The following is a 17,620-nucleotide window of genomic DNA, read 5'->3' on the forward strand; positions in this document are numbered from 1 at the left end:
GCAGGGTAAGACTGGAAACCCTGGAGAGAGAGGAGTTCAAGGGAAACCAGTAAGTGATTAAAAATAAGCAATGAACAATCTTGCCTACTTTACTCTCTGACACAACTGTTGTTTAATATTTAGTATGTTGGACGAACAATACAAGTTCTTTTCTTCAGTCATTAGATCAGTGTTTTAATTTGGGCAAATGGCTTATTTATTCTGAGCCTTTTTTATACAGATCTATAAGCTGGTGGTTGATAACTTTCATCCTAGTTGTGGTTAGTTTTTCTCTAAAATCCATTTCAAAATAAAATATAATGGAATATTAAGTATAATGGAATATTACATAAATATAATGGATATTAATAAAGCTGACATAACAGGAAACTTCCTGTGATATTACATAAATATAATGGATATTAATAAAGCTGACATAACAGGAAACTTCCTTGAGGCTTCTTGCCTTTCATTTTATTTTAACTTGTTATTTAGACCCTTTCACAGTGTGGAGATAGGTGTGTCATCAGGCTTTCCTATGGCAATGCTCTGAGAGTTTTTAATGTTATGTAATAGTAGATATTTCTTATAATAACAAATATTTTTTTCCCTGAGAGGCAACAAGTTCTGTGATTATCATCATTAACTGAGGGGCAAAACTGCTTTTAAAGAAAGAAAATAGAAAGATACATATACACATATGTACACAGACATGCATATATATCGATATTACATATATATAATTTTGAGCATTTAAGCTTAAATGTACATGGGTATTTTTAATTACTTTCATTTGGAATAATAATTTTTAATTATGAAATTTTTATTTGTAATACATATAAGTGTATATAATTAAAGTTATAGAATTAGATAATATTTTAATAGCCTGCAATTGAAGAGTCAAAGAAGTATAAGAGAAAAATGTTTTAACTGCCATAGTAATTGTCACTGTCACATTTACTTAGTCCTTTTTGAACTCTGCTGCCCCCTGCCTATTAGTTTTCATAATAGCATTATATTTGACAGTGGACAAACCTAAAATATGAGATCTAAAAGAGAAAAATGACTGTATCCAGAAAAATAACTTTTCTGTGGCATTGTATTATTGGCTGGTGTAATCCCCAAAGTATATTCTTTGAATATTAATATTCCTCATGTGAGTTTTTATATATTAATGTAAATGGTGTTTATATAGATTTTTTTATTTTTATTTTGCTAGGCTGTATACAAAGCTAATATGTTGTAATGAGTGGAGAACTTGGAGCTCATTAAGTTCATCAAGCCCATCATATATTTCTGGATAAATATAAAATTTTATATTTGATTTCCCCAATCGATATATATAAAAGCCTAAGTGACTGAATGACCAAATGACCAGTCAACTGGTTGCTACAGCTATAATGCACACTGACCACCAGGGGGTAGACGCTCAACACAGGAGCTGTGTTCTGGTGGTCAGTGCGCTCCCACAGCAGGAGTGCTGCTCAGCCAGAAGCCAGGCTCATGGCTGGAGAGCACAGCTGCAGCAGCGCAGCCTCTCCAGCATCTGTGGCAGGGGCAAGCGCAGTGGGGCTGGGATGAGCAGGGCTGAGATGAATGGGAGCAGTGCCTGGACCTGGCTTGGGCTTCTCCCGGCATCCTGGTGCTTCCTGCATTGCTACATCCCTCGAAAGATGTTGGATTGCTAGTTTTGGCCAGATCCCCCTGGGGATCATTCCGAAACCAGCAGTCCAACATCCCCTGAGGGGTCCTGGATTGTGAGAGGGTGCAGGCCAGGCTGAGTGACCCCACTGTTGCATGAATTCATGCACCACCAGGTCTCTAGTCAAATATAAAATTCACTAGAGCCACTTAGTAACCATAGCTTATGACAAGCAAGTTTCATAGATAACTAGAAGAGTAAATTACTTTAGTGGTTGACATGGGTTGGATATTAAATCATGAGTTTGTATTAGTTGTTGAGGTTTACTTAGCTCTATACCTACACTGTCTCCTTCTTCTTGATTGAACTGAACTATACTTTTGAGATCTTAAGAAAGCTGGTATCAATCCACCCAAGAAATCCAGACAGCTCCAAAGATTTATTTCTTTGATCCCGCACAGTAATCTCAGTGTCTCCAGTGTTATAAAATAAAAAGATGTAAAATGGATTGGAGGTCAGATTGACCTTTGTTCTAGTACTGCATGTTCCTGTTAGCTATATGTATAGTCTTGGTGAAATTGGTTAGCTCTCTGGATCATATTTTCCTCATCTGTAAAATAAAACAAAATATCTAACTTGTCACAATTCTAAAACTAGATATTACATGAAAATTGGTAACACATTTAGTACTCTAATAGTCCAGATAACCAGGAGAAAGTATATTTGTCTATGGACCAAAATTGTTTCCACACATAGATCTCTCTCAAGGGGAAAATTAAGAGGAAAGGCTACTATTCATTGTGTTATTAAAGTGATAAAACCTGAGTAACTGTTTTTAGTTTTCTAAGTCTTGTACAAACTATAACAATTTGTACTTTATTTTTATCTAGATATTTTTTTCAGTTAATGAGATTAGAGAATTAAATCAACTATGATTTTATTTTTCTCTATTTCTCTCTTTAATTCTGTTAAATTCTGCTTTATGTATTTGAAATTCTATTTTAAAGCATTCACATTTATGATTATAATGTCTTCTTGGTCAACTGATCCATTTATCATTACAAAATGTTCCTCTATATAACTGGTAATACTTTTCATTCCTGGTCATAGTATTTGTTTTGAAATCTATTTGATGTCTTTCCAACCTCCTTATGCGTGCTGTTTCTGGGCATATCTTTTCCTTTCATTTACTTTCAAGCCATCTGTGTCTTGATATTTAAAGTGAGTGTCTTATATTTGGGTCTTGCTTTCTTATTCATTTGGATCATCTCTGTCTTTTCATTAGCATTTGGCCCATGTCCATTTAATGTAATAATTGATATGGTCTCATTAAGGTCTACCATTTCATAGTTGTTTTCCTTTGTAGTGGTGAGGTATTTTTGTTCAATACCTTCATTTGGTCTTGAATAATTTTGAGAACTCCATGTTAACTTAACTATTGGCTTTTTAGCTATACTTCTCATTGTTATTTTTAAGTGGTTATTTTATGTCAAAAGTGAGCAAACTTTTTCTGTGAAATGCCAGAAAATAAATATTTTAAGCATTGAGGGTTGTATGTTCTCTGTCACATCTACTCAGCTCTGTCATCATAGTGTAAAAGCAGCCACAGACAGTATGCAAAAAAATTAATATGGCTTTAATTCAATAAAACTTTATTTGAAAAAACAGGTGATGGTCCAGGTTTTATTGTAGTTTGCCATCCCTTAGTTTAAGGATTACAGTATACATGTTAACTTTCCATAGTCTTCTTAGAGTTAATATAATACAATTGCTCCTCGACTTACAATGAGATTATGGGTTATATTGTAAACTGAAAATACATCTAATCTACCAAACATGATAGCTTATCTTAGTGTACATTAACCATGTTTGGAACATTTAGATCAGCCTACACTTGGGCAAAATCATCTAACATGGTGAATACACTATAGAGCATTGGTTGCTTACCCTCATGATTGCATAGCTAACTGGGAGCTGACAAAATGCTGCCTAGCATTACAAGAGGATATCAAGCCAAAACCGGTTTGGCTCAGCGGTAAAGCATCAGTCTGCAGACTTAAAGGTCCCAGGTTCGATTCCGGTCAAGGGTATGTACATTAGTTGCGGGCACATCCCCGGTAGGGGGTGTGCAAGTAACAGCTGATCGATGTCTCTCTCTTATCGACATTTCCAGCTCTCTCTCTCTCTCTTTCTCTCTCTCTCCCTCTCTCTAAAAAATCAATAAAATATATTTTTTTTAAAAGAGGATATCAAACTGCATATTGATAGCCAGGAAAAAGTTAAAAACTCAAAGTACTGAATGCATATCACTTTGACACAATTTTAAAGTCAAAAGTTGTAAGCAGATCTATTGTTAAGTTGGGGTCCACATATAATACTTAGCATAATTATAAGGAACTGAAAACATATATCTCATTTTCTAACATCCAGTATTTTGTGCTGTAATTATACATATATCCCATATTGCAAAGTTAAACCCCATATTGTCAAGTTAAAATTTTGCTTTAATATAAATAAGTAAAATGTGTGTTTTAGATATAGTAAGAGAAAGTAGTGTTATTTTATTTATCCATGCATTTATTTTTTGTTTTCTTCATTCCTTTCATTAGGTCTGCATTTCTAAATGTTGTCATTTCTCTGTAGCCTATAGAACAGTTTTTCTCAATCTTGTTAATGTTTTGACCCTTTAATACAGTTCCTCGTGTTGTGGTGACACCCAACCATAAAATTATTTTCATTGCTACTTCATAACTGTAATTCTGCTACTGTTAATGAATCCTAATGTAAATATCTGTGTTTCCTGATGGTTTTAGTTGACCCTGATAGCGGTTCTCAGCCTGTGGGTCGGAACCCACAGGTTGAGAATCGCTGTTGTAGAGCCTAAGACCATCAGAAAACACAGTTATTAATTCTCTTAGTTTTGTTTATAAGAATGTCTTTATTTCACCTTCATTCTTTAAGGATATTTTCACATGATATAACATTCTGGGTTGATAGTTTTCTTTTATTTGATTTTATTTAGCACAGAAAAAATAGATGTCATTTTTCTTTTGACCTCCATTATTTCTACTGAGAAGTCCACTCATCTTTATCATTATTCCCCTACAAATAATGTTAACATTTTTTTTCTGGCTGCTTTCAAGTTTTCTCTTTATTTATTTTATTTTTAGCAATTTCAGTATGATACCCCTAGATGGTTGTTGTTTTTTGTGGGGATTTTTGTTTTGCATATAGTGAGTTTGAGGTTTGCTGAGCTTCTTATATGGATAAATTGGTATTTTCACTAAATTGGAAATTTTTCAACTTTGTTTTTTTCCCCCAGATATTTTTTTCTACCCTCTCTTCTCTCTTCTTTCCTTCTTAAATTCCAATTAAATATACATGTTAAACATTTGATGACATCCCTTAGGTCCCTGAGATTCTATACATTCATATGCCAACCTTTCTTTTTCTCATTTTCTTTTTTTAATTGGATAAGCCCAATCATTCTTTACTCACTTGTTAAGCTTATTGAGTGAAATTTTATTTGTGATATTATAGTTTTAAGTTTTATGTCAGATATTTAATTTCAGTTCTATAATTTCTTTTTTGAGATTTCCTATTTCTTTATTCTTCATGAGTATATATATATATACACACACATATATATGTGTATATATATACACACACACCTATGTGTGTGTGTATTTACATTAGTGATCCTATTTACGATAACTACTTTAAAATTTTGTGTGAAAAGCTAACATCTGAGTGATTTTGAGTTTTATTTCCATTAATTGCCACTTCTTATGAATAAGGGACATTTTTCTGTCCAATAATTTGAAATTATATCTTGGACATTTTGAATAATGCATTATAGAGACTCCAAACTTTATTATATTCCTTTGAAAGGTATTTCTTTTTTAAATTTGGCTGGCAGTTATTTGGGCTGGATTCTAGGCTCTGTGGTAGGTGAAAATCTTTGTTCAGTGTTGTTTTTAGTCTTGGATTGGCTGCTTAGTCTATTTTACCATTACATAGTTCAAATATAAGCAAGAGACTTAAGAAGAGTTTATACTCAGGTTTTGAGGCTTCCTCTCTTTTCCATCATTTTCTAAGAGCTGTCATCACTACAAATTCTGCCCTCTGATTCTCTATGCCAGTGAGACTTCAGGTCTCTATCCTGCTTTTTAAAAACCATCCTATATGACTTACTCTCTAGCTAAAAGCCATTAAAAAATCAGAAACTCACCGAGTGACATTCTCTTTTATGTGTAAACCTCTCCACTCTCGTTCTTGTCTATTTTTGGTCTTTCCTGAAGGCCTTCAGATCTTTTTGAAAAATTATTTTTTTCCTAGGTTTATAGTTTTCTCCACATAGATTGGTTTATAGGAGCAATTTGGCCAATATTAGAAGTGGGAACTCTTACCAGGTCTTTAAATAGAATTTTCTTTGGAATACCTCAAAATACTTGAGAAACATTTATTTCATAATTCTTATAATACAAAAAGTGTGTATTATTAACTCTATTTCCCCCCCAATCTTCAGAGAAGCAGGATGCACAATTTTAATGATTCTACAGTCAAGGTATAGCCATGAAAATAACATTTATATGCTCCTTTGCTTATTCTCATAAAAAGTCTTTGAGAATGCTCTACATATCTGTTGAAGAGGGAAAAGGCATTGAATGATTCCTCATTGAAATCAATAGAAAGCAGTTTGGTATAGAGGAAGAACATGTCATTGGATCGCACATATTGGAAGGCAAATATTGGTTCTTCCACTTACCAGCTGTTTTTTCCACTTTGCACAAATTACAGGACCTCAGTTTCCCTATATTTAAAATTAGATACTTTTTTAAAAAAAATATGTTTTATTGATTTTGTACAGAGAGGAAGGGAGAGAGATAGAGAGTTAGAAACATCGATGAGAGAGAGTCATCGATCAGCTGCCTCTTGCACACCCCCTACTGGGGATATGCCCGCAACCAAGGTACATGCCCTTGACCGGAATCGAACCCGGGACCCTTCAGTCCCCAAGCCAATGCTCTATCCATTGAGCCAAACCAGTCTCGGCTAAAATTAGATACTTTTATTATTATAAAAAATTATGTTTATTATTTGTTTGGCACAGGTTCTCAATAAATTGCAACCATAACAGTCATTATTATCCTGGTCATCATATTCGTAATTTCTGAGTTCAAGTCACGAAGCAAGGAGGTCAATTACAAATAATGTATTTTCAGTAACATCTGTAAAGCCTTAAAGGGAATTTTTATTTTTAAAAGCTTTCGCTTTTCCCCTTTATCTCCAATAAAAATAGAGTCCACTTAAGTCATTTCATAGCTTTGCCAAACAGCTTTTATGCACCATTAACAGCTTTAAAAGTATATATGAAGCTGATATTATGTACAAACACACTTTACAAAGCAAACTAAGCAGACATTATTTAAGGTTCTAAATTTTCATTGTGTGTTTCAGTTAGGATCCCTTATGTTGATTCTGTCACTTAATTTAGGAGCCCGGAGTAATGGGTAGCCTATGATTTTCATTACTAAAATAGTCTTAGTCAGATGGAAGTCCATGATTTTACATATCTTCTTTTCTCCAACAGGAGAACCATGCATAACCAAACATAGCATTAATGATGGTAACTTAGAAGATTGCATGTGGCTAGGAATTTTGAATATCTGTATTTCTAATCTAATATTGTATTTTCTCTTAGTTTTTAGTTTTAAGACAAATAGTAATTGTGATCCACTGTACAGTTGCCAACCTTCCCAAGGCCAATTATATAGAGGGGGCAGATTTCAAATAGACAAGGGCAGTATTTTATATATCCCTAGAGGCCCAGTGCATGAAATTCTCACACAGGGTGGGGGAGGCCAGGAAGAGGGATTTCCCTCAGCCAGGCCTGAACCCTCTCACAATCTGGGATCCTTCTCACAATCCAGGACCACTGGCTCCTAATCACTCATCTGCCTGCCTTAACCACTCTGCCTGCCTTCCTGCCTGCTTGCCCGATTGCCCCTAACCCCTCTGCCTGCCTCCTTGATCACCCTCAACCACCTCTGCCTGCCTGCCTGATTGCCCCTAATCACCTCTGCCTCGGCCCCCACCACCAGGGTTAGGGTTAGGGTTAGGGTTAGGGTTAGGGTTAGGGTTTGTCCAGAAGGTTGTGCAGACAGACATCTGGAATGATGTTTGTAAAGTAATTGGGCTGCTCAGTTTAATTAGCATTTTGTGCTTTTATTATTATAGATTAGTAATCATCAGTGGTTGGTACACAGTGCATGCTCAATAAATCTTTGAATAGGAGAATCAAAGAGTGCCTAGAATTTCATTTAGAATTTTATGTACCATTTTAGAATATACCCCCACATATAAGAGACAATTTTATGGTGGCATAGATGGCATTGTATAAAACATGGGGGGCAGAAGACATTAGAGAGAGAGCTTCAATTTGGTTATCTAGGGCCTGAAATCCTTGTGCTTTACCAGGTTTTAAGGACATAAATCATACTTTTTAGCACATTACAAGGATATTTTTGCATAAAAGTACTTTTGTCAATATTCAAATTATTTAAAATCCAAATTTAAAATAATTATGCATAATTATTTGTTACTGAATAGGAATTAAATACAAAAATATACATAGATATAAAGAACTCTTAAAGCTTGACCACAACAAAAATGTGACAAAAAAGGCAAAGAAATTGAATAGACATTATTCCAAAGAAGATATACAAATGGCCAATAAACACATGAATAGATGCTCAATATTACTAGTCATTAGAGAAATGCAAATCAAAACCACAATGAGATAGCACTTCCTACCCATTAGGATGACTGTTATTTTAGAGAAAAAAAAACCATACACATGCACATAGACATTAACCAATGTTGGCAAAAATGTGGAGAAACTGGAATCCTGTGCATTGCTGATGGGGATGTTAAATGGTGGGGCTATAGTATAATAGAAAAATTATTTGGTGATTCTTCAAACATTTAAAGATAAACTTACCATTTAATTTATCATTTTCACTTCTAGGTATATAACTAAAAGTACTGAAAGTAGAGATTCAAAATGATATTTGTACAACAGTGTTTATAGGAGCATTATTCACAGTAGCCAAAAGGTAGAAATCCCAAATGTTCACTGACACATAAATGAATATACAAAATGTAGTATATATATATAATATTTTATGGAATGTCGTTCAACCTTGAAAAGGAAGGAAATCTTAATACATGTTACAATATAGATAAGTCTTGAAGACATTGTGCTACATGAAATAAGGCAGGCACAAAAGAACAAATATTATATTCATTCCTTTATAAGGTAGTCAAATTCGGAGACTGAAACTAGAATGATGGTTGCCATAGTAGAGGAGGGAGGTAGGCAATTATTTAATGAGTATAAAGTTTCAGTTTGGAAAGATAGAATGGTTTAAGAGTAGATGGTGGTGATGGTGGCAAAATAGTGTGGATGTACTTAAAGCCACAGAACTGTACATTTAAAAATTGTGAAAATGGTGAGTTTTATGTTATGTATATTTTATCACAAAAAGGAAGAAAAAAGAATAGAAGTAGACAGAGAGTTAGGTGGGACAATTGTAAAAGAAAGCTGAGGTAAGGGAACTGTCTAAAACATTTTTAAAGCATCACTTTTCAAGTTCACCTTTGTTTGTTCAGGGATCACAAGGACCTCCTGGAAGTACTGGTGACAGGGGACTTGCAGGAGAACCAGTAAGTCTCTCTTTATACTTTTCAATAATACAAAACTTTGCATCATAATTAGAATAATGTAATTTAATTATTGAGTTTCCATGGAAAATGAATTGTGAAAAAGAACTTGCCACACCAAGTTTCTCACAATTTATTTTTTATTGCCTGTGAAGTCATTCTTCAGATATAATATGTTGTAACAAGCTTCTAAGACTTACAATACAGTCTTACAATCTTCTGGGCTGATCTAATACATCAATTGACACAATGTTTTATAGGTGGCCTTTGCATAATTTTTAGCTAGTAGCAAGTGGGAAGTTCTAAAAGTCAAAAAGTTATTCTTATCAATCTTCTTTCCAGGTTTAATGTCTGGTATATTATATCTACTTAATGCATGTTTGTTAAACTTGAACTGACCAAAGTTCATATCCCATTGATATAATCATTCAGCCAATATTATTAGATGGAATGAAGTGAAATGAGAATTTAGTCTTAATAAAGAACACATTTTAAAAAAAAAATAAGTGTGTTAATAGAGCCATGACAACAGCAGAGACAATATATTTGACCTTATGCAAGAAAAGATTTGTTATTATAGTCATACATGACTAAATGTCTTAACATCTTAAAATTGACATCCAGGTCATAGGGTTAGAGAGGCTGATAAATAAAATATAAATCAATTGGTAATGGATAAAATGGGTTTTGTTTCATATATTTGAGCTGCCTGGCCAAGACATGGTACAGAAAAATACAGAAGTAAATTGGTAAAATGAATGACGCAGAATAGATATTGAAACATGTTTATATTTTGAGAATAATAAAATAGAAGACAACTTTTCTATACTCAACACCTATTAGAGTTGTCTCTTTATCTTAAACAAGATTCAAAACTGGTTTATTAATTGCAATACAAGTATTTGGATTTGGATAGTTGATCATTCATTCATTCAATCAACAAATATTTGTTAAGAACCTTCACTTGGAGTATAATGGAAACCATGGAGTTTTCAGTCTAATGATAGAATTACACATTAATTAATAACAGAGATAAATGGATAATTTAAAAATGAGAAGAATGCTCTAAAATATAGGAATTTAGTTCTAAGAGACACTAGCCTAACTGGGGGTAGGAAAAGCTTCCACAAGGAGGAGTTTTGAGCTGTGATCTCCCGGATGAATAGTACTTGGGCAAACATGGGAAAATGTTCTTCTAGAGAGAAGTCAAGCCTGGGAAGAAGCCATGTTCACAAGGATTTGTACTTTTATCCTACGAACAAAGGGATGCCACTGAAAGGATGGGACTAGTTTTATTGCTCAATTATTACTTTGTTAAAATAACACAAACCATAAGGTAGAGATCAAACTGTAATGGACCAAGAATGGAAAAGAGTGGCTCTCTGTTGCAAGATAAGAGATGGTAGAACCCTTTAGATTAGCAGAGAAAAGTGCATAGGTATAAAAAAATTCAAAAGGAGATAAAATCAACAGAAGATAGATACTCTGTATGTGAAGTACAATTCTTAAATTTCTGGCTTGAAGAATTAATGAGAGAATTATATCATTCACTAAAACAGGAAATAACAGAAAGCTAGGTTTGATAATGGCAGGATATAAGTGCAGTGTAGCTATGTTAGATTTGAGGTGTCTTTGACTAATCTGAAGTTAAAAATTAGATATGGAACTCAGAGCAGAGGAATTTACTGAAGTTAAAAATAATGGAGTCATTGACCTAAAGAGAGAATATTGTAGTGAGAGAAGAAAAAGATCTGAGCTTTAAAAAATAGTCAAATTTTAATAGATGTTCATAGGAGAGGAATGAACTGAAGAGTATACTGAAAGAGATGAGAAGAAAATCAAACACATACCCAGTTCAGCTCTAATCAGAACCTATCTTAAAATCTTCCTGACAATTTTGGATTCCTTTAGAAGTATATAGGCAAAACTGTGAATCTATACACAATGATAGCCCTCAGATCAGTCACTTCCTTTTGTGAGTAAAGTTGTGTTGAAACACATCTATAACCATTCAAATATAAGTATGGCTCTTTTCTTACTACAACAGTAAAGTTGACATATGTGACAGCAGCCATAGGATCCACAAGCTTAAGATAACTTATTATCTGGCCCTTTAGGAAAAGGCTTGCTGATCTCTAATCTAGATTTTAATCACATTTAAAAAAGAACTCCAATCAATATAAAACTGATATATATAGTACTCGTAGATTTATACAGTGCACAACTGTATAAAATTACCTTCAATAAGAAGAAAAATATGATGAAAATTTCAAAAATTTGCTAAGTAACCTAGAAATTAACTTAAGTAGAAAAAAATATTATCTAAATAGAAGACTGAAAAATAAATAATGATTATTTTAAAAAAATAAATAAAGCCATGGCTTTTGTGGCTCAGTTGGTTGAGGTTTCTTTCATCCACCTAAAGGTCACTGGTTCAATTCCTGGTCAGGGCACATGCATGGTTTTGGTCTTAATTCCCAGTAGACAGTCATGATGTTTCTCTCTCACATTGATGTTTTTTACTCTCTCCTTCTTCCTTCCTCTCTCTCAAAGCAATAAAGACATATTTAAATAAATAAATAGATAGATAAATAAATAAATAAATAAAGGATACTTTTAAATTAATGTATTATATTTAACCTAATTCTATTTCCTATTATAAATTGGTTATAGGGGTTTGGTCTAATTATTCCAATCATAAATATGAATGAGTAGGAAAAATAGCTTAATATTTTTAACCTGGCATAAAAGATAATGTTACTAGAATTTAAAAGAGATAATAAAGTTAGAACAATTAAATTATGGGACATTGATCCAAATATAGACATACAGATATGTGGAACATAAAAATATATAAAATATTTTAATATTTGATGAGGACAATGTTACAGTAGTGAATGCTGAGGGGCTTATTAACACATGAAGAGTTCACAGTTATTAGAAATATAGGTAACGCATTAAACAAATCATTTCCATATAATAGGATAAATACTAAAATAAAGGTTAGTTTACAGTCTTAAAATAGCAAAAAGGAAGTTTTATACTTTTATTGGGATAACTACTAAAAGTTATCCCAATAAAAGTATTAGGATAATAGTTAGCCCAACATGCATTTCCCAGAAGACTTGGATAAGGAAATGGTACTTGGTTTGAATCTTGGATAAATGAGAGTTAGCCAAGAGAATATGACAGAAAAAATACTCTAGGGTGAATGGAATAGCATGAGGAAAGACTTGAGGGCATAGAACAACTTGATATATTCAAGGAAGCCTTAAGCAGTTACATTCACTACAACATAAAGTGAAAAATATAGTGTCAATACTTGATTAAGAGGTGTATTTTTTAAAATTGAATTTATTGGGGTGACATTGGTTTGCAAAACCATACAGGTTCCAAGTTTACAACTCAATAAAACATCATCCTGATTCTCACCTCAAAATGTACATAAAAACAATGGCTTAGTCGAAAAATGGGTTGGCTCAGTGGATAGAGCGTTGGCCTGTGGACTGAAAGGTCCCAGATTTGATTCCAGTCAAGGGCATGTACCTTGGTTGTGAGCACATCCCAGTAGGGGGTGTGCAAGAGGTGGCTGATTGATGATTTTCTCTCATCAATGTTTCTAACTCTCATCCCTCTCTTTCGTCCCTGTAAAAAATCAATAAAATATATTTTTTTAAAACCAAAGGCTTCAATAAATAAATATTTTAAATCATAAGTAATAAGAGTATGTGAAAGAATTTTTAAATAGGGTAAATGTTTAAATTTAAATATGATTTTAAAAGTAATAAAAGGCTGACAGCTTTATTTAATTATATACAAATTTAAAACTTTTCTCATCCTAATTTTTAAAAAGAGTTCAAAGATTTAAGGCAATACATCAAAATATTGAGTGGTTCCAGTGGTTATTTTGGGTAATTTTTAATTTTGTGTATTTCCAAGTGTTCTATAGTGATAATGTTTGAGACTAGGTGGGAGGTTATCCTTAATATATTTTTTAAAATAAAATGACAAACTACAGAGTGCATGAAAATTAGCAGCAAAATAGGACAGATAAAAGTTATCTAATATACACATATTTTTAAGTGACTCCCAAAATATGTGGGCAAAGGGCATGATCAAGCATCAAATAGAATGTAATGGATAAACAAATGGCAAAAATAATATTCACCGAACTAGTTAAATATACACACTTTTAAAGTACCAGGTTGTCCATCAAATTAACAAAGAATTTTTAAAATATTCTGTGTTGGTATGCATTCAAAGATATAGGTTTTAATTTTTCTATGTTGCTTTTTTAATGTTAATTATTGCAACCTTTTTAGAAATTGACTTGACTTCTGACCAAATAATACTACATTTCAGATTGTGTTTTAAGGGGGAAAATGTTGACCATACATATAGACTTATGCACGAAGATGTTTCTCTGAGTGTGTTTATAATAGGATAGTAATACATTCTGAGACTAATCTATAAATTTTAAAATATTACTCATAATATTTAATAAGCCATAATTGAAAAATATCACTGACCTCTTAATACCTTCAATAGAGTACAATATAAGTGACAGCAATATACCAATCTTATTTATAATCCTTATTTATAATCAAAAGTTTATCTCAGTCATTTGACAATATCACATGATGTTACAGAACTTAACTTTCACTTATCACTGGTCCGACATGCATATAATAAACCCACTAAAGCAACATTTTACAAAAAGAGGAATTAAAAACAGTATACATGTCTAGTATTAAGAAAATGATTAATTTATGGTACTGTGGAATATTAAATGGAATACTGTATAGCCTTTAAATACATTTGTTATGAAATATCTATAATAATAAAAGCATAATATGCTCATTAAACCAGATAGCCAAACAGTCTTCTAGACATCCTTCCAGATGACTGTCTGGACGAAGCGGGGGCTGCAAGGGCTGAGCCCCCTTGTACGAATTTTGTGCATTGAACCTCTAGCTTAGAAGAATGTAATTCAGTGTTTACATTTAGAATAGAATATTAAGCATATCGCATAAGGTTGCAGAATTATTTATAAGTATGGTCCCACAAAAGAATTAGAAGGCACTATGGAAAAATATTTATGGTGTTTGACTTCATCTGTTTTTTTATACTTTCCACACTTTTCAAATACTTTTAAATGAACATTACTGTCACGATTTAGAAAAATAGTTTAAGATAACCAATCATACCAGTTTTGCTCCCCATTATTACATTTTTAAAAAGTCATATGTTTACAAAATTATGATGGAGGATAACCGTATAGAAAACTTTAAGTCTCTTGTTATTTTCTCAATCTAAAAAACATTTTTGTCTTTCCAGAAAGATCAAAATTACTGTCTTTCCAGAAAGATCAAAAAGTGCAAGTAGCTCTTTTGCATGTCTGGAGAAATACCATTATACTGTAGCTGTTAAATAAGTATAAATTTATCTAAAATAATTCTAGTCAGTTAAATGCTTCCACACCCTAAGAAGATCCCTTAAATTGACCAACTTAATTTTTAGGCAGTAAGGTTATTAATACTTATTTCCTTAAAATTAAATTATTCAATATCACAGTGACCAAGATTTCCATTACAGTCCCATCATGCATTTTGCTGCACCTCAGTGATTATCCCATGTGAACATTGTTACATCCATTCATAGGAAACAGGAAATACTCAACTGGACTCTACTGTGATAAAGTATGACAGCCTATTTTTATATCATTGGAGACCAAATATTTGCTTCTTCAAAAATGCTACTTTTGTCACATATTTCCCCAGAATGTTAAATAAATCTATAATCATCATGGTCATTAAATAAGATAACTTTTAAAACCCCTTAGCACAATATTTCATAAGCATTGGGCATTTGATGAGTATTTATTGATGAATGAGTAAATTAGGGAATGAAAGAATAAATGGTACTATCTTTTCTTGTGAATCCAAGCATATCTTACTATTATTCACAAAAGAGCCACATATGTATCAAAAGAGATATACTTTTAGTTTATACAGAAAGTAAAGTGAAACATTCATAAATGTATTGTGATATATTACATGTGATATCTTATAAATTCCATATTTAGATGCATATGCTAATTAAAATATAGAATAATATTTGATTCTCAGATTTTAAATTTTATTTTAATACAGGGGCCACGAGGACTGCAAGGTGATGCTGGACCTCCTGGAGAAATGGGTGCTGAGGTAATATTTTGTGGCTTTTTCTCGTTAGTTCATTGGCACTTAATACTTCCTGTAAGACTCTTCAAAGGTATAATTGATATATTAAATATATATTATGGAGAATAATTCTATAGTATTTTATTTCATATTCAGAAAGTAAAGCCTAAAATTCCATTAAAAGCAAATTACTGTGTTGTAGACTTAATCGTATATACATAAACTTTTCCTCCTACCAGCTAATTTAAATGACAGAATAAAACTTCCCCTTAACCTATTGAGAATTAACTTGATAACTTTCTTTTATATATTTTTAAATATATTTTATTGATTTTTTACAGAGAGGAAGAGAGAGGGACAGAGAGTCAGAAACATCGATGAGAGAGAATCATTGATCAGCTGCTTCCTGCACACCTCCTACTGGGGATGTGCCCGCAACCAATGTACATGCCTTTGACTGGAATCAAACCTGGGACCCTTCAGTCCGCAGGCCGACGCACTATCCACTGAGCCAAATCAGTTTCGACTTAACTTGATAACTTTCTATGTTACATCTTCCTTATAGAAGAATACTGAAAATTGACCCATTTTCAGCATGTATTTTGAAATAATAAGCCCCAGTTGTTATGATTACAATATATAATTTAATTACTATCTCTATTGTTTATTCAATTTAGCACTAAATAAGTTGTACATAAATTCTCTCCTTCCTTGGCTTCTTTGAAGCTGCTGTCTCCTGGTTCTGCTCTTTACCTTCTGATGAGCCTTTCTTGGTTTTTATGTGAAGCTGTCCTTCTTCCTCAGTTTAGCAGTCATATTATCACAGTGACTTCATTGTTTTGTTTTCTTTTTTTATTATTGAATAAGATATTACATATGGGTCCTTATTCCCCCATTGCCCCAGCTCTCAGCTGGATAGCTCTAATGTATGCCTCTGTCTTTAGCTCCACTTATTTATTTTCTGTTGTCTTTTACATATGTATCTAGATATCCCACATCCATCTCAAATTAAAATATTTAAACCAAAACCGTTACTTTCCCACTATTCTATGTTCTGTTATTCCCATTTCACTGAAAGATAGCCCTTTGGCCTATTAGTCTTCAACTGAGTCATTCTAAGCTTCTCTTCCTACCGTACTTCTTGCTCTCCAATTATCCATCTTTCCTCTTTGAGTAAGTCCTCCCATCCTCCCCTCTGCTATGTCTCAACTCTAACCTTTCCTTATCATCACTATTGCCAGTATTCTGGTCCTCTGTTTTTAATCCCATGTCTCAACCAATTTCCATCATTCTTAGCTTGTTGCCTGCTTATCTTTGTCATATCATCTCTCTCCTTAAAATGTTTTAATGGTTCTCATAGCCTTAATAAAATGTTAATTTCTTAACATAATAAATATTTTATATTATTTAACCTCTGCAGACCTCTTCAACCACATCCCAATAAAACTTTTCTCTTCCTTTATGTGTTCAGTTCTCCTCCCCTATTTTTAATTCCTTGATTATGCCATGATTTTTTGTTTTATATTACTAAGGATAAAAGGATGGCTGAGATATGGTCTCTGCTTTTTTAGAAGTTCATAATCTATTCTAAAACATAATCATACAAAAGATCATTATGTTACAATGCATTAAACCCAATGCTGGAGATATTCACAGGACAATTTAAGTGCACTTAACCTCACCTGGGTAAAGAAAACAGAAGATATGTATGCATGAGAGACAGAGAGAGAGAGAGAGAGAGAGAGAGAGAGAGAGAGAATGAGTGAGTGAAGAAGGTATGAGAGGAGTTTTAAGAAGTGAGTGTTAGCCCTATGAAAAGAAGAAATAAGAATAAGGGAATTCCAAGAAAGGGGATAGCATGAGCAGAAACATGCAAATATGAGGCAGTGTGGCTTCACTGATACTTAAAGTCAAAGTAAGAAGTGATGATAGATGAAGTTGGGTCATGAAAAGATGAAAAGTCTTGTGTATTCTGTTAAAAAGCTTGAACTTCATATGTCATGGTCTATTATAATTGTAAAGTATAAGCAAAGTAGTGATAAAGTTAGATTTGAAATATAGCTCAGCAGTTGCAAGGAGTATGTATTTGAGA

The 17,620-nt window shown here is 32.9% G+C and overlaps 1 protein-coding gene across 2 annotated transcripts in view; it reads left to right on the forward strand.

Moving 5' to 3' along the window:
• The window catches only part of COL24A1 (collagen type XXIV alpha 1 chain), a 293,517-nt gene that overhangs the window by 168,743 nt on the left and 107,154 nt on the right, over positions 1 to 17,620 (forward strand). For both annotated transcript variants that reach the window (XM_036446684.2, XM_045584381.1), the window contains exons 31-33: positions 5 to 49; positions 9,296 to 9,349; positions 15,499 to 15,552. In XM_036446684.2, coding sequence (XP_036302577.1) covers positions 5 to 49; positions 9,296 to 9,349; positions 15,499 to 15,552 — 153 coding nt within the window. The remainder of the gene's footprint in view (positions 1 to 4; positions 50 to 9,295; positions 9,350 to 15,498; positions 15,553 to 17,620) is intronic.

This window comes from Pipistrellus kuhlii, unplaced genomic scaffold (genome assembly GCF_014108245.1).
Source record: "Pipistrellus kuhlii isolate mPipKuh1 unplaced genomic scaffold, mPipKuh1.p scaffold_m20_p_2, whole genome shotgun sequence".
NCBI lineage: Eukaryota > Metazoa > Chordata > Mammalia > Chiroptera > Vespertilionidae > Pipistrellus > Pipistrellus kuhlii.